Source organism: Meleagris gallopavo, chromosome 10, assembly GCF_905368555.1.
Source record: "Meleagris gallopavo chromosome 10, MGAL_WU_HG_1.1, whole genome shotgun sequence".
Lineage (NCBI taxonomy): Eukaryota > Metazoa > Chordata > Aves > Galliformes > Phasianidae > Meleagris > Meleagris gallopavo.
In genome coordinates, this window is record NC_139413.1 from 19,862,045 (window position 1) to 19,889,897 (window position 27,853).

The following is a 27,853-nucleotide window of genomic DNA, read 5'->3' on the forward strand; positions in this document are numbered from 1 at the left end:
TACAAGAAAGACAGAGCTGTTGGAGAGGGTCCAGAGGAGAGCCACGAAGATGATCAGGGGACTGGAGCACCTCCCCTGCGAAGACAGGCTGAGGGAGTTGGGCTTGTTCAGCCTGGAGAAAAGAAGGCTGCGGGGTGACCTCATTGCAGCCTTTCAGTACCTAAATTGAGCCTGCAAACAGGAGGGTAGTAAACTCTTTGAAAGTGTTGATAACTGCAGGACAAGGGGAAACGGTTTTAAGTTGAGGGAGGGAAGATTTAGGTTGGATGTCAGGGGAAAGTTCTCTACAGAGGGAGCAGTGAGGTGCTGGAAGAGGCTGCCCAGAGAGGTTGTGGATGCCCCATCCCTGGAGGTGAGGTGTTCAAGGCCAGATTGGATGGGGCCCTGAGCAGCCTGGTCTAGTATTGAATGGGGAGGTTGGTGGCCCTGCATGTGGCAGGGGGCTTGGAGATTCATGATCCTTGAGGTCCCTTCCAACCCTGGCCATTCTGTGATTCTGTGTGCCAGGTTCTTCAGAGAAAGCAGGGCAGAGGCAGGGCCGGACTTCCTCTGCACAAAGTGCTGGGAAAGCCTCGTTTCCCTCTGTAATAGGGGAATAGTGGAAACCACCTCTGGGCCAAAGGATGAGGAAGGATCATAGAATTATTGAGGATTGAAAAGACCGCTGAGGTCATCCAGTCCAAATGCCAACCCGCTCCCACTGTGCCTGCTAACGGTGTCCCTCAGAAATGAGAAAGGACTGTGTGACAACCCAGGACAAACACAGTGGGACACACTGGCAGCACCACGTGGGACCGGCCCTGGCAGCACAAGCTTGGCAGCACGGCTGGAGGAAAGGTGTGCCCAGGCAAGCCCCGGAGCTGCTAAGACCCTGGGAAGAGATACTTGGCTTTGAGCACCCGTTCCTGGGTGTTTCACAGAGAAGGAGCTCGCCGAGCGGCCGCGGAGCCGGGCACACAGCTCGCTGCCCGCAGATCCGAGCCGGCAACGCCACCTGGCGGGAGCGGGGCTCGAACTCGAGAGCACAGAATCTCCTCGCACCGCCCTCCTCCTCCTCCCCCCACCCAACCTCGCGGTGCGTGCACAAAAGGCTCCGGGTACTTCCGGTTGCGGCGTGGCGGGACCGGATGTGGCGCTGCCCGGGCCCGTGTGCTGCTTGCACCGTCCCGGTGGCCGCGGAGCTGGAGCGGGTGAGGGCGGGAGGGGGCCGAGAAGCGGAGTTAAGCGGGACCGCCGCGGCTCTCCGCGACCCCGACAGCCCGCTGTGCCCTCGGCCGGCGCGGGGATGGTGTGCGTGGCTGTCGGGGGTGGTGGGGTGCGAGGGCCCGGTGTTGGGCCTAAGGGGCGGGAGGCGGCTGTGTGGGGGGGTATGTGTGAGTGTAGTGTGTGTGCATATGTGTATGTTTGCATGTGCGTGTATCTATATGAGTGTGTCTGTGTGTTCTGTATGTGTGTGTAGGTGCGTGTGCGTGCACTTAGGTCTGTGTGTATGTACAGATATGTGTATATATGTGTGTGTGTATGCTTAAATGTGTGTATGTATATGTTTGCATGTCTGTGTACCTATATGAGGGTGTATGTATCTATATATGTGTACTTGCATCCGTGCAGCTCAGTACATATATGCACATGTGTGTTTTTCAGTGGATGTGCCACCACCAGGAGCTGCACACTGACTCCAGCTCTTTGCTCTCCCCCTCCCCGGAGCTGGACAGGACGGTGGCGGGCAAAGGCAGCAGGCAGGCAGCGAGATGGCGACGGGTGCAGATGTGCGGGACATCCTGGAGCTGGGGGGTGTGGAGTCTGAGAACACGGGCACCATCAACAAGAAGGATATCATCAACTCAGATAAGGTGAGCCAAACGGCTCCTGCTTGTTTTCTGGGTTCTGATGGACCTACTGTGTGGTGTCTGGGGTGGATATTTGAGAAAAGATGGAATAAAACACGTTCCTGTCATAGCATGTTTATTTTCAGGTTCCTGTGGTGTACCTAGACATGCCTGCAGGCCTCTGTTCCTGGGTTCCTGTAGCTCTTAGTTACTGGTGCTGTAGCATTTGGGGCAGTATTTTAGTTGTAACTGTGCAGATAGTGTCCTTGTGAGCCAGGCCTGGACCCAGGATGTTTTCAACTGTCTCCAAAATTCTCCACTTGTGAGGGTAAGAGAAAAAGGTGTTTAGCGTCTAGCCCCCAAGCATATGTAAGTAATACAAAGCAGCTCTGCTTGAGAAGACAAAGACGTTGTCTGACCTGTTTAAATGATAAATACTTTCAAACTGAACAAGCAGGCTGCATGTGGGCAAGCTGTGTGCCTCGTCTTTGGGACAACTGGGAAGCATTGCCTGTGGGAATGTGGGCAAGCTGGGAAATAGTTAAGAAAGTATGCTGCATTCTCTGTGGTAATATACTACTGGGTGCTGTTGCCTTATGTGTTTAAAATTCAGGCAAGATCTTACTGTTCCGTGCTTTGCAAGGTGTTGGGAAAATCAATTCACAGCTAAAAATGGAATGTGGAGGTGCTTGGAAAGTGGTGCAGGGGAAATGAAATCCCCAGGGATCTATTTGTAGCAGAGATGATCTCATTTGAAGTAAAGCCTGTGTACTGGCTGAAAAGAACAGCCACAACAAAATGAAAAACACCCCTATCTCCCTTCCTTACTGTCTTTGCTTGCTTCCACTGGAATGTTTGGCTCTGAAGTGATTTTTTTGACTGCCTTGCTAGGAATAGAGCACGTAGTTTGTAATTGGGGTAATGGAAAACTGATTACTCTCACTAATTAGAAGTTGAAGTGTTACAATCACCAATTATCAATTGTTGTGGTAAAGTGTGTCCAGCAAGCAGTTCACCGGTTGCGTTCAGCCTGTGATGTTGTGCTGCTGAGTGCACAGAGTTGTGAGTTCTTTGGTTGAGATGCACTTGTTCTTTGGCTAGCAGAGAGTTGAAGGAGTACTGAGAATATCTGTCTCTTTTGAAGTGGATGACAAAATGGGGTTCTTGTCAAATTTGGCTGTCTAATGGAAAGAGAGAGGAAAGGGAAGGAAAGTGGGAGGTTTTGGAAGGAGTGGTGGGGGCTGTGTGCAGCTGTGAGTGAAGCATTTGGAATTTCTACACAGTACAGAAATGAAATCATACCAAAGGCATAATCCATTATCATAGAGAGAGATAAGCATCAGTAATAACGGTGCAGCACTTGCTCAGGAAATAGTTCTGTTCTCAACTAGAAAAGAATCAGATTGATGTCTTTAAATAACAGGAGAACGATGAAGTACTTTCCAGTCCATTAGTGACTGAGAATGCTTTAAAAAATTACTGGGCATAAAAAACATTTAAATCAACAGGACCAGGTAATTTGTTCTCAGGTCCTAAAAGAGCTGGCTGAGGTGATCTCTGACTTGCTGACATTAACTTTTAATAAATCTGGAAACGCTGGGGGAATTTTAGAAGCCAATATTCAAACTGGTCATATGGTGACCTGTGGGTAGCTGCTCTGGCTGGCCTTACATTGCTCCTATGCAAAGTGATTGACAAGCTCAGAGAAAGATATTTGATTAGGAGTAAAAATGTACTAATATAATGAATGTGTGTTATGAAGTTGTATGGATAGGAGTTGTAGTTCAAGATAATAGCTTTTTTTTTTTTTAATGGGATTTTGAATTTTCTTACTAGAATTGACTGTGTCTGTTCAATACGTTATGTTACGGAGTTACTTTTACTGTCACAAAATATTCTTATTTAAAAGAGGTGGTGCTATGGTAAGCAAGTATATTAAAAGTAGTGACACGGTAAGTAGTTAGAAAGACCAAATGTTGTGGACTACTCAGTAAACTTGGCTCACTCAAGTGTACCTTGATAATGCAGTAGTTAATATTACTTCTTCATAAAATTGTGTAGGTTATAGAAGATGGAGTGTGTCTTAGAAACCATCAGCTCTGACAAGCTTTCTAAGGGCTAGGTTGAATTGTCTGTCCTGAATTCTCAATATGAGGATAGTACGTGGGGAAAAAACAAAAAGCAACCAGAAGCTTTACCGTGTGAGTATGACACTTGAGACAGGAGCGAGGGCTTACTTGTGTAAGCGATTCTTCTTAATTTTGACATGGGGCTGCTGTAAGGTCAGCAGATCAAAGTGTTTTCAGAAACAGGTGTCTGAGTAGCAGTGAGTGCTATCACTGAAAGCAGGCGTGCTTTGTTGTCAGTGTCTTCCACAGGAACTGGCAGTTTTCTGGAGAAACTCAAGGTGTCTATAAACAGATAGAAATGAAGAAGTAACAGAGCACCAGCTCTTGTAGTTTTATGTGTTCCTTTGGGGATTGCCATGTCTGAAACTAAAATTCAAATATTTTGTTTCAGAAAAAATCCAAGAAATCTTCAGAGACGTTGACGTTTAAGAGGCCGGAAGGAATGCACAGAGAAGTTTATGCACTCCTCTACTCTGACAAAAAGTAAGAGCTTGAGTTCATCTGTACAGGTTGTAGCCTGGGCTTTTGGTGGCAGGGCAGTATCTGCGTGCATCTGCAGTCTTGCCTTCCAAAGTCATTGCCCATTGTGCTTGGCCCACTTGCATGCCCCTCTCTTGGACTTCGGTGGACAGTAGCTTGCCTCTCTTCTAAATTTGAGGGGTTTGCTTTGTGTATGGAGTGAGTTAGGTCCATGTGCAGCAGGCCAGTGCAATCAATGCAGTGTTATTACCTCTCTTTATCTAATGCTCTTCTTTTGTGCTGGGAATAGCACCTGCTTTTACTTTTGCAAAGAGAGTACTGCTGCATCCTGTATTTGGCTTGCTCTGGGTTGCGCCCTTGTGCCAGAGGGTTCTTGCATAGTTTGCTTTCCAGGTGACTGTGTTCACAATTATCCATGCAGTGCATTCTGTTCTCTGATGCATGCAACTTTCAACTTACACAATGAAAATTATTTCTCTGACAGTATGTAATCATCTCCGCATCCTTTTTACCTTAGAAGTTTTGACCTGCGCTTTAGCTTATGTCAGCACTAATCTAGAGTTGGCTTGGAGAAATTTAGAGTTAGGTGCTGTTGCATGGCCAGCACTGAAGTATCATGGAAGAGCTGAGCATATTAGCATTGCAGTTTGGGAAGCGCAAATCCTGGAATAAAATTGAAATTCAAGTTTTCCCACCCTAGATATTGTGGGAAATCCCACTCTGAGTCTGAGCTCTGGGTTGTCCTGAGCTTCTTCCTGCTTCTCTTCAGCTGGTGCTTGTCTCCACCACAGGGATGCACCTCCGCTGCTGCCAAGTGACACAACTCAGGGTTATCGAACAGTCAAAGCAAAGCTGGGGTCGAAGAAAGTCCGACCTTGGAAATGGATGCCTTTCACCAACCCAGCAAGAAAAGATGGAGCTATGTTCTACCACTGGAGGAGAGCAGCAGAGGAGGGAAAGGACTACCCGTTTGCCAGGTTCAATAAAGTAAGTGGGGTCGATTTCAAATAGAAGTGAATAAATAGCAGCTGCAAACTATCCTTTCGTCAGCCTTTTGAGTATCCAGACAGGAAGCTGGTTCTTTCAATGTGTGAAGGCTGAAATGGATTTGACAGTTGCATTTTAAATTGCAGCATGACCTGCATGCAGCCTTGTAACCTCAGACTATGAAGTCTCCAAATCCTTCAAGCTAAGTGGGCTCAGTATGTGGTCAGAGCTTGCCAGAGTATTTCTGTGTTTCGGGGATGCAGTCACCAGTTTGGTAAGGAGTCACTGCACCATCTAATTAGCTTCTTAACCAATGTCCTCTCCCTGATTACAGGCTGTGGGTAGTAAAATGCTCTATTCTGAGTGAGGCATTGAAGTCATAAGTCTTGTTATCTTGCCCAGTATGAAAAAATTCACTTGTAGCTTTTTGGCCAAAACGCTGGCTTGCAGCCTTTTGGCCAGATTCCAACACAGATACTGAATTATATCACATGCCTCTGAAATTGCTCCTGTGGTATCAGTGTAGTGCAGTACCCTGTTCTTTGCATCTTATATTAAATTATCACAATGTGTTGTTATAATCTCCTGCTGTCTTTTGTCCCAGATGTATCTGCTTTGAGTGGTTAGTGCTTTCATGTGCTTACAGAAAGGAAGCTACAGCAAGATTTAGATTTCAAAGTCAGGACCTCAAAAGTTAGGATGGAGGAGACTTAGTATGCCTCCATTATGTCATTTAACCCCCTTTATGATGCAAACCTCAAGGAGGAAGGAAAAAAAAAAAGCATGTGATCACATGATTCCGCAGAAGCTCTGCTTGTATGTAACTGTATACAACATTTTAAGTTTGCAACCCGTAGAGCATCAGCACTAACAGAGCCTGGCTTCCTGCAGAGTTAAGCGGTTGGTTGACCTTGTATGTTAGAAGGCTCAGACTCTGACTGATGCTTTCTCTTTTGTTGGGACGCTGGTAAGAACCTCCTGTGGTATCTCTTCTCTGATGTCTAGGGTGGAAGTCTGAAACAGGACTCACTTAGTCAAGGCACCTACCTAGCTGTCTGCAGGAAACTTTGGCAATACAATTATCTCTCTAAGACTCTACCTCTCTAACAGTTTTTGGCTGAGTTCAGACAAGTTTATCAGAGGGGACCACACTTGGGTGTTGTAATTATATGATTCTTGTTTCCTTAACTTTATCGTGTACTGTGAATTGACAGACAGAAAAGTCTTCAGCAAGGCTGCAGCCTACAGATTAGTGGTACAGACCTCTGCCATCTGTGTGCACCCACACAGCTGTGTAATATTACGGGCAAGTTGTTACTTTTGCTGTGGATCTGTGGTAGGGAGAGTAGAAAGCACTCGTGTGGAGCTCTGCAGATATTTGCTACGTCATAGAAATTTATTTGTTTTTCCCTACTTTTCTCCTGGATCCTTCTTGCATACATGATACCTCTGTCTGTGTCTCTCAGCCCTGTTAATGAGCCCACATCCTTGTGCAGACTGTCCTGTTGGTCACTCAAACTCTTCAACTCCATTCCTGCTCAGTTGCTTTGCCTTTTCTCTGTGCTTCCAGTTTCCCCTATGAACCACTGTGAAATGAGAACATGAAAACAGCTTTACTGGTGTCAGAGCAAAGGCTTGAAAGGCTTGTCTTGGCCAGAATTCTCTTTCTGCCTACTGTTCATAAAGGCTTGGAGAAAGAGTATGAGAAGGGGGCAAATATAGCACATTTGTTGCTAGCTTCTGCTGGTGTTTGACTTGGGGATTTCTTAACTTGGAACTTGTTTTTAATAGTGGGTGTATTCAGGGCAGAAATTTGCTTTGTGAATGTTCTACAGCAGTGAGTTCTGCAGGTTAATTTTGGGTAGTGCAAAGAGGTGCTTCTGTGTTGTTCATAACTGTTATCTGTGTATTTCATTTGATGCTTTTGAGCTCTTGAGTTACAAGACAGTAAACTGTCCTTGCTGTGTACAGTGTTTTCCGTGCTTTGACTTGTATCTGCCCACTGTGCTCAAATATCCTTTCTTTAGGAATGGGTGGACTTTGAGTGCATGTTGCTGTTCTGGAGGTAGGGTGGGCTTGCACTTTGGCTGTGTTTCCTTTTTTCTAATCATTATTGCTGTTCAGTTTGTCTTTTCAGTGCTGCTTAGCATTGTGCTGATGTTTTCACAGAACTGTTTCATGGCTCCAGGATCTTTCCTGAGCAGTTGCAGCTAATTTAAAGCCCATCACTGTGTGAGGTTATAGTGTGAAATGTAGGACTGAGAGGGGTTTTCTGGGCCATTGAATCCTTGTCTCTTTCAGGCCCTGCACCATCCAGTCCTTTTCATAAACTGATCAAGTTCCATTTGTTGGATTTCCCTGCCCTTGTGCTTGCTTGGGAAGCTGTTCCAGTCACTGTCTGCTCCGTTTCTCATTTCCAGGTTGAATTCTCCATGTTAAATGGGCAACTTTTTTTTTCTTGTGAGCCAATTTCTTTGTCTGTATCAGTTGTTTTTTTCTTTTTTTTTCTTCTCCATCCTGTGAGTATTCTTTGCATTCTGTCCAGCATGCTTGAAGCCTGCAGTCAGATCCCTTTCAGACTTCCTTCACTAGGCTCCTTTCTCATCCAGTCTGCGGAGAGAGGACAAGCTACCTACCCCATTACTCATCCTTGTTGCTCCTCTCTTTACTTGTTCCCATTTCAGTTCATCTTTTCTGAGCGTTGGTCAGTTGAGTTGTAGTTGGTATTCCGGACAAGGTCTTGTTATGCAACTGAAGCCCTTTCAGTTTCTGCTGGAAATCCTCTTGTAGATTCTTGTTTGCATTTTCATGGCTGTATTGCATTTGAACTGATGGTCATCTGATGTTCAGGCTTCCCATCTCATGAGAGCTTGTCTTGTTATAGAAGACTTGCTTCCAGCACTGCAGCGCTTAGCTGTGTTCCTTGTACTCAGAAGTCTCTTTCCATTTCTGCTCATCCAGCTTTGAGTTGTTTCACTGCAAATTCAAATGCTGAGTTGCGTGGCCACAAAGTGCTAAAACCTTAAGTGACTAATACAAGCAACCAAAGTAACTCTCATAAGTTCTCTCTTTGAAGGAGTCCCCACTGTGTAGTCTGTCATAGCTGGGAAAGCCTGTGAGCCACTGAGAGAGAGGCTGAGGAGGTGTGTGGGGACTGCTCTTTGTTTGTCTCATTCTCTTCTATGACCAGGGATCTGCCACCTTCCCTGCCATCCACTGCACAGGGCTGTGCTCTTTTCTTATATGTATGCTACTCTTAAAAAAGAAAATTTTTCTAAAGAAGTATATAGGACATCCTTATGGTGTCTAGTAGGATGGCTTTTCTTTTGATAGAAGTAGTGCTTGAAGGCTGAGGTGTGTGCAGGGTGTCTCCAAGAGATATTCTTCACCTTTGTGCTTCCGTGTCTAAGTGCTGGAAGAAAGGCAGGAGAGATCTAAAGGGGCTGTGTGGAGTTCATGAGGATGAGTTTTCTGGTGTAGGACTCAGGAAGGCATGGAGGTTTTGAAGCGTGTGTGCTGCTTGATGCATGTGATGTTTTCTTGTTTTTGTTGCAAGACCTCATCAGGCAGAGCAAAATTCCACTGCAGGAGTGGTAAGGGAGGGAGTGACTTTAAGTATTTTTGTTGTTCCTTTAGTAATCTAAGGGAGCACTATGTGACACTTCTGTTCTGGATAAAGCCTCTGCAGAGCAGTTTTAAGCAGGAGAATGTGGTGTGGATTTGACCTTTTGGGCACCTGGGATGGATTGCTGAGGAAAAGGGTAGATGAGGAAGGAAAGGCAGAGCTGTTTGCCAGGCTTACAGGTCTCAGTTGTACTGCAGCTGGTCTTTCAGATCTTCATATTTGGTGTGGGTTGTGCTCTGAAAGAAGTGGGTTGTGTATCAAAGCAGGAAGTATACTGAGCAATAGGACCCCTTCTTGTCTATCCCGTTGCTCCCAGGCAGCAGGCATATCCCAGCTCAATTAGAATCAACTGTCAGAGCAGCTGATGCCAAAGTATTGGTGCTGCTGTGTGAGAGGAAGGGAGGGAAGCTGGCCCAGCCTTGATTTCACTCTCACATTTACGTGGCAGTTTTGCAACCTATTTTCAGGATGTGGCTGGTGACTCTGCCTATGCCTACCACTTGAAGTAGGCTTCAGCCTACCAGGCAGTAGTTCCTGGATGTCGTGTTTGCGGTGCTGAGATGTTGCTCCTTATAAATTCCTCTGCCTACTTTAGACTTCCTATCAGGGCACATTGCTCAGGATTCTCGCAGTGCCTCCCTGATCCTTCATCCTTCCTGTCACCCTGCTGCTCTTGCTCTTGCCTCCAGAATTTCAGCTCCTATCAGCTGGCTATGCGAGAAAGGTAGTGTTGTAAGAGAGCTGCCATGTTTTTCTTTTCCCTGCTTAGACAGTGCAGGTACCTGTCTACTCAGAGCAGGAGTACCAGATGTATCTCCATGACGATGCGTGGACCAAAGCAGAGACAGACCACCTCTTCGACTTGGCTCGGCGTTTTGACTTGCGCTTCGTGGTGATTCATGACCGCTATGATCACCAGCAGTTTAAGGTGAGTCCCAAGGGCCAAGGTGTTGCTGGCAGCTTGCTGTTACAGCACATGTAGGGCTTGCTGCACCGCAAAGAGCAAATTACCCTTTATATCAACTTAATTAGGGGAAAATAATGAATTATTGGCAGCAGGGAATATTGAATTTCCAGCACAGGGCATTGCTGCTTGTTTTGTTTGTAATTAAATCCACTGTGACTTGTGCTCATTCCCTGTTGCATTTTATTAGAAAGTTAGGTTTGTCCCTGCCAGGAGAGCGACTCGTGATTCCCTGAAGATGAGGCAGCTGGGGAGTTTGTTTAACTGAGCAGGATAGGTGTTCTCTGTTGTTGTATCAGCCCTGGGAGAAGAATCTTCTCATGTTCCCTTCGAAGACTGGGATTTTTTTTCTTGTGCTACTTCTGACTTGAGGTTTGATCTGAGTGCAGGCTTCTGTCATCTCTTCGGTGAAGTATTGACCATCAGTGGTCTGAAGATGCAATCCTGGTGGCATGGTCCTAAATCTCTTGTAACCTCTTGGTGACTTGGCAGTGATGTGATTCCCACAGAAAGCTTTCAAGAGCTGGAGGCTTTTGTTGCCTTCTGAAATGCTTGGGTGAAGAGCATGTAACAAAGTGAAATAACAAGAGTCTGCCCGGTTGGGCAGGCCAAACATCTTTAGTGCTTGTGATAGAACATAGTTTAGGTTCCACGTAATGTTGGGCAATGAATTGTTGCAGCTGATGCCTTCTTGGCTATGGCCACTGCTATGACAGCAGCTCAGAGGAGGCCTCTGGTGTGTTTGTCAGTTTCCTGGTAATCCTCATCCCCGGTGTTCTCTTACACCCCACCTGGCATCCTTCAGCTACTGTGTCCTTATCTGGTTACTGTGCAATGTTTTGCTTAGTTCTTTTATAATATAATCCTCTTTTGATGTCTTCCTCAGAAAAGATCTGTGGAAGATCTGAAGGAACGGTATTACCACATCTGTGCCAAGCTGGCTAATATTCGTGCAGCTCCAGGCACAGACCTGAAAATCCCAGTTTTTGATGCTGGCCATGAGAGGAGGAGGAAGGAACAACTGGAAAGGCTGTACAATAGGACACCAGAACAGGTAATGGAGAAGAGAGTATTGCTGCCCCCAAATTTTTATGCCAGGCTTAAGTCAGAGGGTGGGTAAAATAGGCCGAAAATAGGGAAAGGGAAAAAAAGACTGAACAAGAAAACAGCAACACCTAAGTACTGCTTTTTGGGGGGGTGGGGGGAGTTCTCATTTTTAAAGGATACAAAGAGACAATTACTAAGGAGTCTGACTGTACAGGTGAGAGAGCTGATAAACAGAGTTATGTCCTGGTAACTGCTAGTACCTTCATTGTGACACTTAACTGTTCCAGTCCTCTGAATAGAACCAAGTTCTCAGATCAGTGTCCTTAGATATCAGTAGCATGTATGAAAAAACTTCTTTATTTTGAGGGTTACGGAGTGATAAGTTTATGTGTGTAATGACTCTGCTTGTCTTTCCCACATATATTGGTGTGCTGATATTTGATGTAATGTAATTACGTGTCTGGGGGGGAGCCAGCTTTTCATAGCACTGCATTTGCAGCTATAGCATATTAGAGCTTTTTTACCCTTTCTGTCTTTGCTCATTCTCCTTGTCTGAAGGGGAGACTGATCACTCATGATAGCTGCTGAAGGGTGGACCATGAACGTTGCCATACAGTACCTGCTAGGTTGTAAGCCGTCTTACTGTGCTCTGCAGAGCGTAATGTGCTCTATAAATCCGAGCCCTCTGCCTAGGCAGGGGAACTTAAAGTCAGCTGATCCAGAGCATGGTTGTTATCAGTAGATGGCCCCCTTGTCTTGCTAGGCCTCCTCTACTATGATTGCCTTTCTGTGCTCTGGTCTGCAGGTGGCAGAAGAAGAATATCTCATTCAGGAGCTCCGCAAAATTGAAACCAGAAAGAAGGAGAGAGAGAAGAGAACGCAAGATCTGCAGAAACTCATCACAGCTGCTGACACCACCACTGAACAGAGACGTGCTGAACGCAAGGCTCCCAAGAAGAAGCTGCCACAGAAGAAAGAGACAGAGAAGCCTGTAAACATTTATCTTTTTTTCTCCCTTCTTTGTGATCTGGCTGGGTAACATGTGTTTGCTTCAGCAATTCTACCAGTATCAGGCTTTCAGCATTTTAGGGGAGACTGGCTGATGGCTGTATTCTGGCAGATATTCTTTGGATGAATTTTGGAAGTCAGCCATTTGCAGAGAACTCTAGTATGCTCTCTGTTTCCCACTTGAAAAGTGCTGGTTTAAATGATGTTTTCCTTTCCCTACCTGAGAAACAGGATGAAATGGTGTCAGCCAACCATTCATGCCTCATGGCAGAGAGAAAAACATCTGTCTCTACTCTCCTAAGGGTGTTCTGCTACTGCTGTGCAGAGTTGTTACACAGACCCATTATCTTTCACCTGCCTTCTTTTCCTGGTCCAGGTTTTTCATCCCCTCCACGCTCCTGGTTCTCAGGAACGTTTTCTCAAGCTGATTCCATGTCTCTCTCCTGAGCCTCAGCTGTGATCAGAGCGGTCTTGCTGAGATGCTGTGTCCATGGAGAGAGACATGGACACTCTGGAAAGAGTCCAACAGAGAGCCGCCAAGATGATAAATGGAGCAGAGCATCTCTGCTATGAGGAGAGGGTGAGGAAGCTGGTACTGTTCAGCTGGGAAGAAAGGAGGCTTAGGACAGGAGGAAAGATGGTGGATCTTGTCGATGTTCATAAATACCTGTAGGGAAGGTGCACAGAGGGCAAAGCCAGGCTGTTATCAGTGGTGCCCAGTGCTGAGACAAGAGGTAATGGGCACAAACTGCAGCATAGGAGGTTCTGTGTAACATCAGGAAGCACTTCTTTACTGTGTGGGTGATAGAGTGCTGGTACAAGTTGCCCAAAAAGGTTGTGAAGTCTCTCTCCTTCAAAAGCTGCCCGTATGTGGGCCTGAACAACCTGCTCTGGGTGTCTCTGCTTAATCAATGACCTCCAGAGGTCCCTTCCAGCCATTCTGTAATACTCCTGCATTATGGGAGCTCTGAGCCAAGCTGAAGTCTAAGAAGCCCAGAACACAGCTTTTGATTCACATTTGATGTTACTTTAATTTCATTTTCTGGAAAGAGAGCAGTGTGAACTGAACTAAAATCAGCATCTTTGATAGGAAGGGGCTGTTACATCTCAGATATTTCCATCTAATCACTAGTAACTCTTGTCCATCCACATTGTGATCAGGGAACACTTGTCATCATCCTCCAAAAGGTTCTGTACAGAGAGGGGAGAGAAGAAGTGAATGCTAGAGAGTTATTGCCCAGTGAAGCGTGCCTAATAGCCACCACTACCTTAAAACTTTCCCCCAACACCCAAGCCAACATAATGACTACAGTAGTGCTTGGGGACATTGTGCACTGAATTCCCTTGAGGGCTCATCTGTTAAAGCTTACTCACTTGTCGTCCTCTGAATAAAGTGGCTCATCATTAGTGGTAATGACAAAAAGGTGATGGTGGAGAATAGGACTGGAAGGATGCTGTGGATGCCAAGATGAGGGAATCTAGCACTAAATGCATGTGGGGCTGGTGCCTGTCTGCATTCATGTACTGGATAGGCACACCTGCCCACGAGGTGGGCAGAGAAGCAGTTTCTGTTGTTGCACTAGCATCATTTCAACCATGACAGAGTCCATTAGGAGTCAATTACCAACCATAGCCGGGAAACGTTAAGAAAAAAATTGCATTTTAACTAAGAATTTGAATCGGGAGCTGCATCAGCATCATTTCAACAAAGGAAAATCATTTACCAAAGAGTCAATTGAGGTTGAAGCGTTTACAGCATGTACAGGCACGCAAGGCAAAAGAACTCATTTAATTGCTTATGTTCTGAGTGCAGTCAGAGTTGGCTCAGCTAAGCCAACAGTGCTGATTTACCTTCAGTGCTTGCGTCAGGGTGTTCAGCTACAGACTGGGGAGCTGAGTTTGGGGCTTCTGAAAGCCAGCCTTCATCCACAGGAAGCAGAGAGGACTGGTTTTTGGTTGCAGCCTTCTTTCTCCCTAATAATTCAGGGAGAGACGCTGCAACCTGCTGAATCTCAAAGTGATCCCCTAAAAGTTGGTAGTTAGAGAGAACTTTTTCCACCATGGGCACGTTTAGAAAATTCTTCCTGGGGCCTCTGATGGTTGGGGTGACCAGAGATAACAAAAATCTGCATGGCCAAGCATTCAAAGTGATTTGCAAGGTGTTATCTCCAAACGAAGGCATATAGGTAGTTGATACAGCAATGGGAGTCAGTGGCAGGGAACTTGAAGAACTGAGTCACTGTCCTTCAGCATCTTTTGATCGTGGGGTGGCTCTCATTTGTGTCAGCCCTATCTGGAATGAACAAAGAGCAAGCTGCAGAGCCTCTTGCACAGAAATGATGGAGCAGCAAGGCGAATGCTGTCTCCAAAGAAATTGGGAGATCTGAGATAACTATTCCTTTTGGAAAAATATGTTAGAGCGTGCATTTTGCAGTGACTGTGGCTATTGTTAGATTCAATCATGAGTATCACTGACCCATCCGGGGGGCCCTGTGCTATTCTGTGCAAAGGGTCCTGCTGATAGCCTGGTTTAATCACTTAAAAATATGCTCACCTGTGCTCAGCAGCACAGATGTTTATGGGATTACATTTATTTTTTCCATTTTGCTTAAATGCAGCTGTATGCTGTGCTGTCAAGCAGCTGTGTTAGAAGTTTACTTTCTCATATTACTATGCTTAAAATTTGAAGTGGGGAAAAAGAGAACTGTCTAATTAAAGGACAAATGGAAAAATGTGTATGAACAGCAGGCTTCCCTGGAGGGGTGCAGTCCTTATGATCTGCATATCCTCGTTAGTGGGTTCATATCTGTGCAGATCAGAAGTTTCTCAGCTCTTACATTAGAGAATTTGCAGACTTGGGAAGTCTTGGGCTATTTTGATCAGTGAAATGGGCCAGGTTAGACAGGGATAATAGTGTGCAAATATGCATATGGTGGTACCACCATTTAGGGTTGGGGTTTATGCTCATTAGATGGGTATGAGGCTTTGCGGAGAGCAGTGCTTTTAAAACAAACTAACAAAGTGCTTGAGCTCTGCAGAGGTACCTTTAGCCCCAGTATTTTTCACTGTGAGTTTGTTTGGGATTTTCTTCTTCTCCCAGCTCTGACATGTGGCCGTGGCAGGTGGTTCTGTCATAGGAAACGGCGTTTCCCCTTCAGATAGTGTCTCTATCAGATGTTGTGTTTTTTGTTTCCTCCATCAACACATCCTGTTTCGATCTCTTTCAGGCCGTTCCTGAGACTGCTGGCATCAAGTTTCCTGACTTCAAATCTGCAGGTGTCACGCTGCGAAGCCAGAGGGTAGGTTGTTGTTCTGCTCCCGTGGGACCCCTCTTAATATCTTTCAGTCTGCCTGTTCTCCTTTTATAGCTAAAGAAAGTCAAGATCTTGCCTCTAAAATAAGAAAGGAATTCCATAAATGTGGAGACTCAGAAACTAGGAATGCTGGCTCTGTGGAAGCCAGCACATTGCCTTGCAGGGGCACCTGAGCTTGCTCATGTCTGTGACTGGTGTGTCCACTCGGCTCTTGGACGCACGTGGCAGACACAAATGGAGCTGTCTAATCCAAACAGCTTGCTGCTAAATGTCACAGGCCATGTAGAGCACCTATGTTAGTAGGTGAGAAGGTGCATTTAAGGACTGGATCTTCAGCTTATGGCTTGTAAAGAGAGAGGTGCATAATGCATCCAATTTTTAGCCTTTTTATTCCCAGTATCTAGCTTTGGAAAATATGTGTGGGAAAAGCACCTTTGTTCATCCTGTCATGCAGATATCTCTGAGAAAAGAACTTTCTTGCTGTTTAATCTGCAAAACTTGAGATCTGTCTCTTAGCGACACGTTTTGGGATACAAAGTCAGGTAGAGCTGCCTGCTTGGCTGAATATTTTCAGAAGAGTTTTGATAGCAAAATCCTGTTTGCCCAGGACAAATTTGGTTTCTTTTTCTAACCAAATAAAAGAATCCTTAGTTGCATTATTGTAGCAAAGGTGGAGAATTGGGTTTCTTGCCCTTCCCCCCCCACTTTCTAGATCACCTTAAAGAATATTTTATGGGATGCTGCTTTCATGTCAGAAAAGTTTCAGATCTTGTTGGGTATACCCTGGGGCTGTTAATAAAAACATGATGGGGATGCTGCTGCTTTAACTTGCTGGTGTATGTGCACATTAAAGGTGGCATGCCTGTGCAAAGCCAGTACTGGGGGGGGACCCCCTTAGTGTAGAAGTGTCACCACCTACAGGTTACCTGTGTGAAAGGGGGCTGCAGCCTTGAGGAAGAAGAAAAAAAAACCCAAAATAAAACCAAACCTCTGCCAAAAAAAAAAACCAAACAAACCAAACAAAAAAAAAACACCAACAGAAAAAACAGCAAGTGATGGGCAATAGTTCAGTGCGTGTGCTGAGATTTATGGAAGCATGGCAGATGTGTTCTCCAGCACTAAGATAAATAGAGTAATTTATGGAGATTGATTTAGATTTTGAAAACTAGTAAGTGATGGTTGATCTTTCTTATTTTTTTTTTTTTTTTCCCCTGAAAGGGAAACTGAGCAATAACCTGTCAGTGATGGAACCATCTGGCAAAGCCAGCAGCCTTCTTGTGTGCCAAGTAGCACAATTCAGATCCCATCCTTTGTGAAAATAGGTGCCACAGGCTTCTTCCTGTTTAATTTTAATGCTTAGAAAATGCAGTGGTAAGCTAAGGCATGGCAGTCTGCTTCAGCAACTTTCAGCCTACGGTATCCAATCTCCTGAGATGACCTAAAGCAGCTTCATATGCTCCTGCTTACAATTTTTGAGGTAAATGCTGGTATTATAAGTACCAATCGTTTGTAAATTTTAAAAGATTGCAAATCACTGGTTTAGATGGAAAAATAGCACTTTGCTGCTTGGAAACATGAATCTTCCCTCCAAGCCAGCAAAATGAATTCATTTGTAGTCTTTAGTCAGTTGCCCGGGTTCTTTATTTAATTCTTCCTCCTAATAGGTTGACTTCCTTCACGTATGGATGATGGGGAGAAGTGATTACATAAGATCAGTACAGGCCTTGTGAACTGGTGAGAGGTGCTGAAGTGCTGAGTGGTATAAAGTAAAGCTGACAATCCATGCTAATCCAAATACTTCACTTGTGGGATTTTCATGACAAACCCTCTCCACACCAGTGGTGTTGGATTGGTAAGAGTGGGAGCTGGCTGGGGCTGCAGGGGAAGTGGTGTTCTGGGCTGGAGAGCTGTACTCTGGCAACATTCAGTGTGAGGTGTTTTGCTTTGAGCACACTGGAAAATGATTCCTTGAAGGCTTGTGATACCCTGCAGTTCTTTTGCCTGAAGACTTAAAGGGTTCCTCACCTAACTGCTACTGTTGGCCTCTCTATTTTGTACTTTGCCATCATGCTTTACACCTTTGTGATTAGGTGCGCTGAGAATGGGGGCTCAACCTCTGTCACGTGTGAGAAATGTATCATACCATCCCAAGGCTAATAGCACTTACTCTTTGATTAGAGAGATTCTTTTATTTCCTGAAGATTTACAATTAGTCTGATAACTTGAGTTAAAATTAATATATAGAAATGTGTCCTTGAAGAAGAAGGTAGCGATCTGTATTCAACTTAATTTGTTCCTAGTAGTTTTAATGACAGCAGCTTAGGCTTTTAAAATTCCCCCTGTTGGGGGAAGCTTACAAATATCTTATGCACAGGCTGAATTTGAAGACTTTTTTTTTCTCTTCCTAGGATTAATGGTCACTTACAGCCATTATTCTTCATAACTGAAAGTTTCTCCTTCAGCAGACGCTGAAGTGTAATCTTCTCCAGTGAGTTTGACAAGCTGCCTTCTATCACAATGGCTTCAGTCTCCTATTGTTCTCCGTAGGGCTGTGGCCACGGGCAAAGAAGGCCACAGCCCCCGTGCCCTTGCTCTGCATGGGATTTCCCCTCTGCCTCCTGACAGCACAGATTGTGAGTTTCTCTAATGGCAGTGGGAAGCTGGGCATTATGAAAAGCTTCATCTTAATTCAAGTCAGTGTATTGCCTTGGTGCCACTGAGAACGGGAGGTGGTAGCAGATGTTTGGGAAAGGAGTAAAGCCTTTCATGAGTTCCTTGAAAAGGAATTTTACACCTTTGCCTTTGGTGTTAGTGAAGCTGTTATGAAAATAACACCAGGAATGTATTATTAATTCTAAGTGTTACTTCTAGAAAGCTTCCTGTTATACCAGCTCTGCTCAGCTGGGAGGGCAGGTAGCCAAAGAGCCAGAGGAAATGAGAGATGAGTGGGGAATTTGTATGGGGAATGGAGAGGAAGAGACTGAAGGGAGGGCAGGGAGCCATGAGGAAGGCTTTGCTGAGGGCCTGCCTAAAGGGAAGGAAAATGAGAGCTGTTAATCTTGAATCTTTTCCAGGATGCGGCCAAACCAACAGTAACCACACGTCTGTGATCTGTGCCATGCATTGCTTCTGCAGGGCAGAGCTGGGTTTGTTTTGAATTCACCACTGTTTCTGTGCCGTGTCGTGTTCAGCTTAACTTCAGCTTCATGTTCAGTTTAACCTTAGGCTTCATTTTGTTCAGGGCATACTTTGGCATACTTAACTTCTCTTCGGTGTTTTACCTTGAGTTGCTCATTGCCTTTCTCAGCTTTGTCTGCAAATTTTAAGTATGGTTAGCTAGTGCTGTTGAATGGCAACAGTGGTGCTTTTATGAAGGAAGCTGATGGATGCAAAAGGATGGACATTTGTCCCTATTCCTGTGTGTTTCTAGTATTGATCTGTGTCCTTGCTCTACTGTCACGGCTTTGGAAACAAAGGAACTGTAAGGAAATCTATTGAGTGATGTCTCATGTGGTAACAAAACAGAACTTGAGAGTGAAAAGGAGTTTGTGGAGATCTCAGCCCGCAGGAAGGACTGCAGCTTGGTCATTCAGAGCTGGCCATCTTCTCTCAGGAAAGGCTTTCAAACAGCAGGGTGGCCCCTTCTGCTAACCAGCATCTTGTAGACAAATTGCCCCTCTAACCAATTAATAAAAGTAGAAGGAGGCAAATTTCAAGTACAGCTTTAGTACCCATTGATTCAAATATTCACACTCAACAGCTTTTAAATATTTACTAGCCAGCTGAGCATTTTGTTTTTAGCACTGATTAATGAGTAAGAATTTACTGTGGTTGTAGGGGGAATGTGTGTGTGACTTCTTTTCCATCTTTTTTTTTTTTTTTCTTGGAGTATGAACTGAGTGCTTACTGCAGCACTGAGATGAATGATACTTGAGGGGAAGATGGGGGCTGTGTGTGTGTTTATCCTCCCTATTTGGTCTGAGTTGCAATTAAATGGCCGAGCACAGTGCCTGTTTACTCTGTAGCAGAGGCTGTTGGCTCTGTTCCTTGCCTGTCATTAATGCAAACCCAGACCTCATCGGCTGTGACCATGTGAAACATCTGTCTGTCCTGTGATCAATACTGTCCCTTCAGAGGCTTAGCTTTGGAAGCAGTTCCATAAAATATCAGTTTATTTGGATTTGATAAATTTAATTACTTGGAGCAATTAATAATTTATCTGTTTTATATTGATCGCAGTCTGAGGCATCTCGGTAGGATAATCTGGTGGTGGTCAGCACGTTCTTGTTAGGTGGGAAAGTATACGTTTCCAGGTCTGAACTTCCCAGCATCAGTTAGCTGAATTGTGCTTGTTGCTTCTGCTAGCAGTTTTTCAGTAGTGAAGTTGTAAATTTTGCACTCTGCAAGAGAGTGGGAGAGAGTAATGTCCGTGGGGAGCCTGCCAGAGGCACGAGAGGAGGATGACACGCTTGTTTCTGTGAGTAAATGTTATGAACAAATGGTGCAGGCTGGATCAAACTCATGTTGTGGCTTTACCACGGACATGTTGCATCACATGCCCTTTAATTAGGCCTAAGTGAGTGCTGGTGTGTTTCCTAATTAAATGCACGTCTGTAAATAGGATGAAAATGTGGGAGTGTTTATTTTTTCAGAGAGCAGTAGAAGGATGGAACATCTTGAATGAACTAGTGAAGGTGAATCCAACGTGCTTCCAACGCTGAGATTCTTAACTAACCTGCAGGGTAATTAATGCTGAATTGCTGGAAGAAAAATGCATCCATCAATGTTTTCATCTAGCTCTGTGCTGTGCAAGAGCATTGGGCCAGAGCCTTCCTATACTCTCAGATGGAAAGAGAGCACTCTGGTGCAGGGATGGGGTTTCTAAAATAGGAGGAGGTGTAGTCCTCCAGCACGTAAAGCTGGTTTCATCTACTAGGAGGACTGAAGTATAGTTTGTACTTATGCACAATTGATTTGGGAATTTGTGAGGTACATCTGACTTCTGTCTAAAAACAAAACCTGAAATAACCACTTACAAAAGTTAATGTGGACATGTTTTCCTAAAGTATTGTTTTATTTAGCATTGAGCCTCACTGATGGAGTGAGCTGATGGTCACGTGCCTTCTCAAAGGGATCACTGTGTTTAATGCTACGTTGCATCATAGGGATGGCATGGCACTGTGATATTTTTTTTTTAATTATTATCTTTCCTAAATCTCAGTCTGGCAGATCAGCAGGGCTGTTGTAAGACACGGGGTCTGTGGCTGTAAGCTGGGACAGAGGAAGGTGTGTACATCCACTGAGGCAGAGAATATCTGTGTAATTTCAAACTTTTCCAACTTTTGCTTATATCCACTGTAATTACCCATCCACTTCTCTTTGTACTGCTTTAGTTCTGAGCAGTTAAGCCCTTTAAATTTCCAGAAATGTGCACATTCATACTTGAAATTGAATTCCTCTGTTGGGGTCTTTTAAATTCCAGAGCTCTAAAGCTGAAATACGTAATATGGTTCTTTCCTTCCTTGAGTCTTAAAACCGTGCAGAAGTGGAAGCTCTGTGTTCCTGCAGAGTAGAGCCATGCAGCAGGGAAGAGATTGACCTTCTTTCCCCATCTTCAGCCAGAAAATGCAGACAGCATTATTCATCTGAAACTTCAGCACTCCGTCTTCCTGGAAACCCACTAAACAACTCAGTACTCTAAAGACATCCATGAAGAAAGTGCCTAATGAGAAAGTTTTCTTGAAACGCTGCTGAAATCCACAAAGAAGGTGGTTTTCAATGTCAGCGAGCTGTATTATAATGCTGAACAACGGACCTGGTGCGTAAAACCACAGTTTTATAGCTGCAGAGACACAGGTCAGAAGTGTGGAGTTCTTGGGATTAACGGTTTTAGGACGTTTTGTTGGGGGTTGGGGAAGGATGACTTCGAGGAAATGTCTTGAATTAAAATGGAGTGCAGTAGCAGGGAGGACGAAATGTCATGTGAGATGTCCAAATAACCACTGATCAATCATTTAAAACTCTTGGCTTTTGGTGAGAGACCAAACAAAAAAGTTTGATCATCAACGCAGGATTTTTGGGAGTGCTAAAAATGGAGCATTTACAAGAGCAGGACATTTAAGATGGTCATAGAAATATAATCACAAGTGGGGTTTAGCTGAATCTGTTCCTGTAGGTTCTGCAGGCCTGTCCCATTCCCAGCACAGATCCCCATGCTCATTGCTACCTGCCAGCTGGGGATGCTGCAGGACACAACAGGGCATTGTGTTGCAGGCTCTGCAATTACACAGCCTTCATTACTCTTCCAAAACAAACTCAAATACATTTATGACTGTGCTTAAAAGTATTATCATAAATCATGAAAATTGAGTGGCACACAGAAACAAATGAAACGAGTCCGTTTGGGGAGGTTGTATCTTCAGTTATTTCTTATCATGTTTGTTCATTTAATGAGCTTTGCCGATTTGCAATTAATTTGCAGTAGGTCTCCCGGTCATTAGTGTGAATTAGCAAGGTTTTGTTGGCAGGATGTCTCAAGCATTAAATAAAGGCATAGAAAATGCTGTATCATTTGGAAGCTCTGCACAGTTTCCCTGGAGCAGCAAGGCTTTGCCTCTGTGCAGGGAGGCTCTGGGGCCCCGTGCTGTTGGTTTGCGCAATTTTCTGTGGCTCTTTATTTATTTTTCTCCTGATACATGTGGTTCATGTGTTTAGTGCAGGTTGTTTATAGCAAGGACAGAGGATTGCAGTCCTTAAATCAAAAGCGACGTTGGTGTAATTATAAGCGCGGGCTGGTGTTGTGAACAGGGCTGTAGGGAGAAGCTGTCAAAGGAGTAGAGCATCCAAAATATAGTAACCTCAAAAATCCCAGCTAATCAGTTTTCTGACTAGAGCAATCTGTTTCCCAGGTATTATTATTATACGGGGACTTTAAAGATAATAAATAACAGTAATGGTCTAGTATAAGGAAGGAAAGAAAAGGGCAAATGCCATTCACCTCGGAAGCTGTGGTTGCTTGCTGGAGTTCTCTGAGGAACATGATTTCCCTTAGCCCCTGCAGAGGGCTTAGTCCACAACAACGCCAAGAGCGTCCCGGGAGCTGTGGGGGAAGCACTGAGGTTGCCCTGAATGTTGCATTTTGGTAATGCAGAGAGAGGGCCTTCAGACACCTCCCATCCCAGCGTGCTCATCGGTAGCCGGGGAGCTGTGCTGTGACCTGCAGTCCCTGTGGGCTGCCTCATTCCTCACAAACGAGGACAGCTGATGCAGCACTCCCAGCACGCCAGCGTGTCTCTGGTCAGCTGCCGAAGGCATCGGAACAAAGAAGGCTTGCTGCAGTAAGCTTGGGCCTCTCTGAGCCATACAGGACATGAAGACTTCTCTCCTGCAACAAAGCAGCCCAGCTAACGGACCCTGGCTAACAGATTATCAGCAGCATTTGAGTAATAGACTGCTCATTTAGTTTTAATACATTTTGCATAGAGAGCAATCAGCCTTCATCAGTCTTAGAGATGAATTGGCTTAGCCAGCTAAATTCTAAAGATATTAGTCTGACAGCAGCCACATAAATCATAACATTTTCTTAATGATGGTAAAATTAAAATATACTCTTGCTTTGAGAAACCAATGAAGCCTTCCTCTTCACAGGACAGATCCTCCTGCCTGAATTGAAAGGAAGTTTAATTGATATACTTTTAAACTAAACAAACAGCCCCATTCCTCTTCAGCATCTCTGGCGTTCCGTTATTTGTAGTGAAATTGACTTGTGCTGTCTGTGCCTGCCCCGTCCTCTGATCTTTGGGAGCATCAGTAAGGGCCTTGGCTTGGTGTTTGTTGACCAGACCCCATTGGACAGGAGCAGGTAACACGGTACTTGAAGGTTTTGCCAGAGCAGTCGTTTGTGTGGCTAATAGTTTCTAGAGCTAGTGAAAGCCTCCTCAGGAAAAGCTTGTGCTCTTCCTAGAAACAGCAAACCAAGACCTGCTGTCTGTCTGCCTAGCCAGCCGTGAACTTTTCTGATTTCTTGTCCTGTGTTGCCGCAGTTGACTTGAAGTCCAGAGTGCTTTTGTCACTGGTGCTTGACCAAAGGGCATCCTGTCTCTAGCTAGGAAGACCATGATGTGGGTGTTGGGGGCAAGAGTGAAGACACTCTCAGGGCTCTGAAAATCGTGCAGGTACTGTGTGTCCGGATCTCTTCAGTGGTCTTGCGATGCTGGGCTTTCTGTTAATGGCTTGTGCCCTAGAAGTCAGGGATAGCACGAGCAGAGCTGCACTGCTTGTCTTAAAAGTTTTGGGTGGTTCCTTATGGGGCAGAACAGTTCACTGGACCAAAGTCTTTTGCTCTCAGGATCATTTCATGGTGCTCCAAGCTGGCCCAGACACAGAGCCCAGGACTCCCAGGGTATAAAAATGGGACAGAGGTGCCCTCTAACCCTTGGCTGCAGGGGTGGGGTGGAAAAGCTGGGGCTGTGGAGGTGCAGTAGGACATAGCCAGCCGTAGCTGGATGGCCAGTAAGGTGTTTGGCACTGCGAATCGCCTTCTCCCGGTCTGTCTTTTAGCGTTGTCGAGGAAAGAATGTTCTTTCATTTGTTAGCGGATGCATCCACAGGGCTTGGAGCCCTGTTGTCCCTGCCATATTGTGCCAGCTGCGTTTGTGCAGCTTGTCATCTAATAAACGCTTGGTCTGAGCAGCTCGCACTCCTGCTAGAGCCCAAATGAATGCAGAGGAAGGACCCTGCTAAGTGTATGCATTCTTCCTCTCCTGGCCAGCTCCGATTCCCTTTCATAGCTCACATCTGATGCTGCCTCTCTCACCTGGCCCCTTAGCTCCGATGTAAATGTGCGTTCACACTTCCGCCAGTCAAGTAACTGTGCTCTCTCTGTCTCTCCCCTTTGTTATAAAGCCCGCTCTGTAAATGAATCCCACAGGTCTGGGGCTCAGCAGGTAAAAGGAGAAGTGAGTCTGTTAGCGCATGAGTCTAATCAGGCCGGCTAAAGCGAATAAAGTAGGGCAGCATTGCACATTAGCCACTGTGTAAATGAGCCCTTTGATGGGCTGGGCACCGCGGGAGAGGGTTTGAAGCCAAGAAGAACTTTTGTTGTTAATTCAGTGACACATGGAAACTGTAAAACAGCGTGTCTTGCACACACACGAGAGAGAAAATAAAAGCCTTCGCGACCGGGCTTTTCAATACCTGCCCTCGGACCTAGTCTGAAAACTTTCAGCCCCTGTCTCCTTCTCTTACCACTTGATTTTCCTTTCTTTCCCTTTCTTTTTTTGTTCCCCCTGCACTATAAAAAGAAAAGCTCTGTTGCCTTTTGAACTAGACGGCTGTGAGTGAGGGCTATCTCTGAGCTGTGTGGCTCTGTTACCTTTGTGTTCCAGATGAAACTGCCAAGCTCGGTGGGACAGAAGAAGATTAAAGCCCTGGAGCAGATGCTGATGGAACTCGGAGTAGGTGAGTAAAGGGGGCACGCAAGAGAGAAAGAGACACACAGAGCTAGCCTTTGTTCTTGAGATGGGCTATTTTTTCCCCTAGTAATACAGCCAGTTTCTTGAATAACAGTATGTGAATGGTTTTTAAAATATTTTATGTGTTTAAAAAAAAAAAAAAGAGAAAGAGGGTAAAAGCCAGAACAAGATGCACAGGGCTTTTTTTTTTTTCCTCCCAGTAGAAAAATGTTTTAAAAGACCCTTTGTTTCTCTCTTGTTTGGGTCTTTTTAACTATCAAGAGAGGCAGCGGAGTATTAGGAAGGCAAATCTCAGCCGTGCCAGGAGAGGTACTTCTGAGTGCGTTAGTGACCATGGCACACACATTGTTCAGGGCTGCCCTGTCTCGCTTTCAAGCTTCGTTTCCTCTTAATTTACTGCTCATGGTGGCAAGTCCAAAATGCGTCTGGGACTTTTCATCCCCCCTTTATAGGTGGCGTGCTGTGTGAAAATCTGGAGCATCTCTGCTGAAAGGCGAGTAAACACACAGCCCTCACTCTTGAACTCTAGTGTCTTAGCAGCAGAAAGAAGGGTTCACTTCCCGTGTACAGTGCCCGCACGTAGCTGGAGGGGAAGCAGTGCAGCTGCTGCCCTCCATGCAGCAGGTACAGAGCCTACAGGTCCTACAGGTCCCGGCACACGGTGCCCTTAGGTTGGATACCTGATGGCCCCTTTTCCCCCCGCTGTGCCTGGGGGAATGAAAAATAAAAATCCTTATCGGTGATTTACAAAAGCTTTCTGAGCCTGCTCCCAGCCCTGACTTCTTTGAACTTTTGTTAGTTTTTTTGGGCCAATGGGTCCCTGGCTTGATACGTTGCCTCAGAGACTGTGTGCGGTTTTGAAAGCCTCCTGCAGCTGGTAAAAGCAGCTCAACCCGGCTGATTTCACTGATCTGCTTTTAAACTAAAGGAGTCACTGGGTTTTGTTTTTTTGTTTTTTCCCTTTCAGGAGCAGTCCAGGGAAAAAATAGGTATATCTTCTGATGACAATAAAGGAGAGATGGAAGGAGATTAATTGCGGTATAAGCATTTAGTAGAATGGTAGGATTGAGGCTGAGTGCCAGCTGAGCCTTAGGGAAGGATTCTGAGTGCCTCTTAGAGCTCACTTTCCATGAGGGCAAGGAGGGGGTTTCTGCCCTCCCACTCCCGCTTTACAAAGCATATGCATTTCAAGGGCTTTCTGGAGCTCTAGCCATGTGCCTCGGAGTACAGAAAAACACCTGGGCTTTGTGTGGGTGAGCACAGTGCTAGCAGGGTGGGGTCATGTGGCCAGACAGCAGGCCGCATGCTACAACATGCAAGGGCAAATATGCAAAGCTTCATCCTTTTCCAGAACTCGTAGCTATTCCTAGCAGTCTTGATATGATGAGCCATATGTGTGACTGGCTGCAGCGGAATGCATGGTGTAGGGCGGTGGAGGTCTGCCATTGGAACTGGACCTCAGTAGGGATCTTCAGACACAGGGTTGCATCTCTGGGTGTTTAACAGGGCTCCTTTTTCTCCCCAGATCTCAACCCTATGCCCACTGAGGAGATCGTGCAGATGTTCAACGAGCTGCGGAGCGACCTGGTTCTGCTGTATGAGCTGAAGCAAGCCTTTGCCAACTGCGAATACGAGCTGCAGATGTTACGGCATCGCTATGAGGCCCTGGCCAAAGCTGGTAGCATCGGCCCCCTCGGTGTGGAAGGCACCCATCCAGACGGCCAGACAGGGCTCGGCATCGAGGAGGGCAAGGGAGATGCCAAGGACCAGATCATTGACGTAGTAGGAGCACCACTGACCCCCAACTCGGTGAGAAGGAAGGTTGTGGGGGCAGAACAGGGAGCACTCAGGTCTCCGACGCAGATGCCGTGACGAGCACTGGGGATGCTGCCCTGCTCTCCCTCCAGGCGTGCGCGTCCAAGGGAGCACAGCACGCCTTTTCCCCCAAGTCCCAGTGCTCTCTGGGCTTGTCTCCTGTGCTGGACAGTGTTCTTGGTGCTATAGGTGGGGTCAGCAGGTCTTTCTTCATCCTGCATGCAGGCAGATGGCTTGATGTGGGTGCCATCGTGGACCAAAGCAGTGAAGCTTTGCCTGATGAGAGCTTGCACCAGGGCAGCGGCAGTGATGCCAGTACAGCCGCAGGCCTGAGGCATTTTCCTCCAAGCCACGTAAGGGCTGCTCAGCAGGGGGAAGCAAGCGGGAAAAGCAGTCTTGATACGATGAGCCGTGACCTGCCCAAGTCCCTGGAGTCGAGGGGTATCCTGGCTGGGGCAGAAGGCTTGGGAAGGAGAGAGGTATTTGAAGAGCTGAGCAGTGTTTCTATACTCTGCTTCCAGCGCTGAGGAAGAAAAGCCAGACCTCGGAGTTCTAGAAGCCACTGAAGCTTCGCCACGAGCCCTGCAACCTGTGCCTGTCCATCTGCAGGCTGTACATCAGCAGCCCTCTCCTCCCTAACTCCATGAGGGCAAGTTGCCCAGCCCCTCACCCTCAGCCCTGAGGCAGTGGTGTGCTTAGAGGTCAGGCAAGGCTGCTTTCCCCTCTGTGCGCTCCCCTGGAACAGCTGAGCTGAACTGTCTGATAAAAAGCTGCCCGTCTCCACGCAGTGGCATCCCTGACGCCTCAGATATACTGCCCCTGGTAGCGTCACAGACCTTTATTTTCTAAAATGTATAATGTATTATTTCAGGATATTCAGAACACCTTATCTGTCAACAGCAGAGGTGACGCATTAATCTGGACTTGAGTAATGTCCTATTCAGTTGTGACAACATGGAGTCATAAGGAAGCGTTCCACCGAGACAGGTTCATGTTTGCAAAGAAGTCTTTTGCATCTTTCTTTCACTGCATTCAATCTCACCCTTCGATGCGGTCCAGAGTATCCCAGTTGGTGAATGCTTGGGGCTGGTTCACATCACACTGCCTTCCCTCGAGACCACTTGATGGGAAGGTGGTGGTGGCAGCGGCCGTGGCTGCAGGAGAGGGAGCCCAAGCGTGTTC

The 27,853-nt window shown here is 45.9% G+C and overlaps 1 protein-coding gene across 1 annotated transcript; it reads left to right on the forward strand.

Moving 5' to 3' along the window:
- Nucleotides 1-1,033: 1,033 nt before the first annotated feature.
- On the forward strand, nucleotides 1,034-27,676 carry DMAP1 (DNA methyltransferase 1 associated protein 1). The gene is made up of 10 exons (XM_003208788.5): nucleotides 1,034-1,190; nucleotides 1,645-1,853; nucleotides 4,350-4,441; nucleotides 5,230-5,425; nucleotides 9,820-9,978; nucleotides 10,901-11,068; nucleotides 11,867-12,052; nucleotides 15,297-15,368; nucleotides 24,770-24,842; nucleotides 26,382-27,676. Exons 2-10 carry the CDS (start codon nucleotides 1,752-1,754, stop codon nucleotides 26,726-26,728), a joined length of 1,395 nt encoding a protein of 464 aa, XP_003208836.1. The 5' UTR covers nucleotides 1,034-1,190; nucleotides 1,645-1,751; the 3' UTR covers nucleotides 26,729-27,676.
- The last annotated feature ends 177 nt before the right edge of the window (nucleotides 27,677-27,853 follow it).

Bases quoted from the DNA above. Each gene is read 5' to 3' on its own strand.
- DMAP1 (XM_003208788.5), top strand. From the start codon at position 1,752: ATGGCGACGGGTGCAGATGTGCGGGACATCCTGGAGCTGGGGGGTGTG. The intron at 12,053-15,296 runs GTAAACATTTAT...GATCTCTTTCAG, and splicing joins AGAAAGAGACAGAGAAGCCT to GCCGTTCCTGAGACTGCTGG. The intron at 15,369-24,769 runs GTAGGTTGTTGT...TTTGTGTTCCAG, and splicing joins TCACGCTGCGAAGCCAGAGG to ATGAAACTGCCAAGCTCGGT.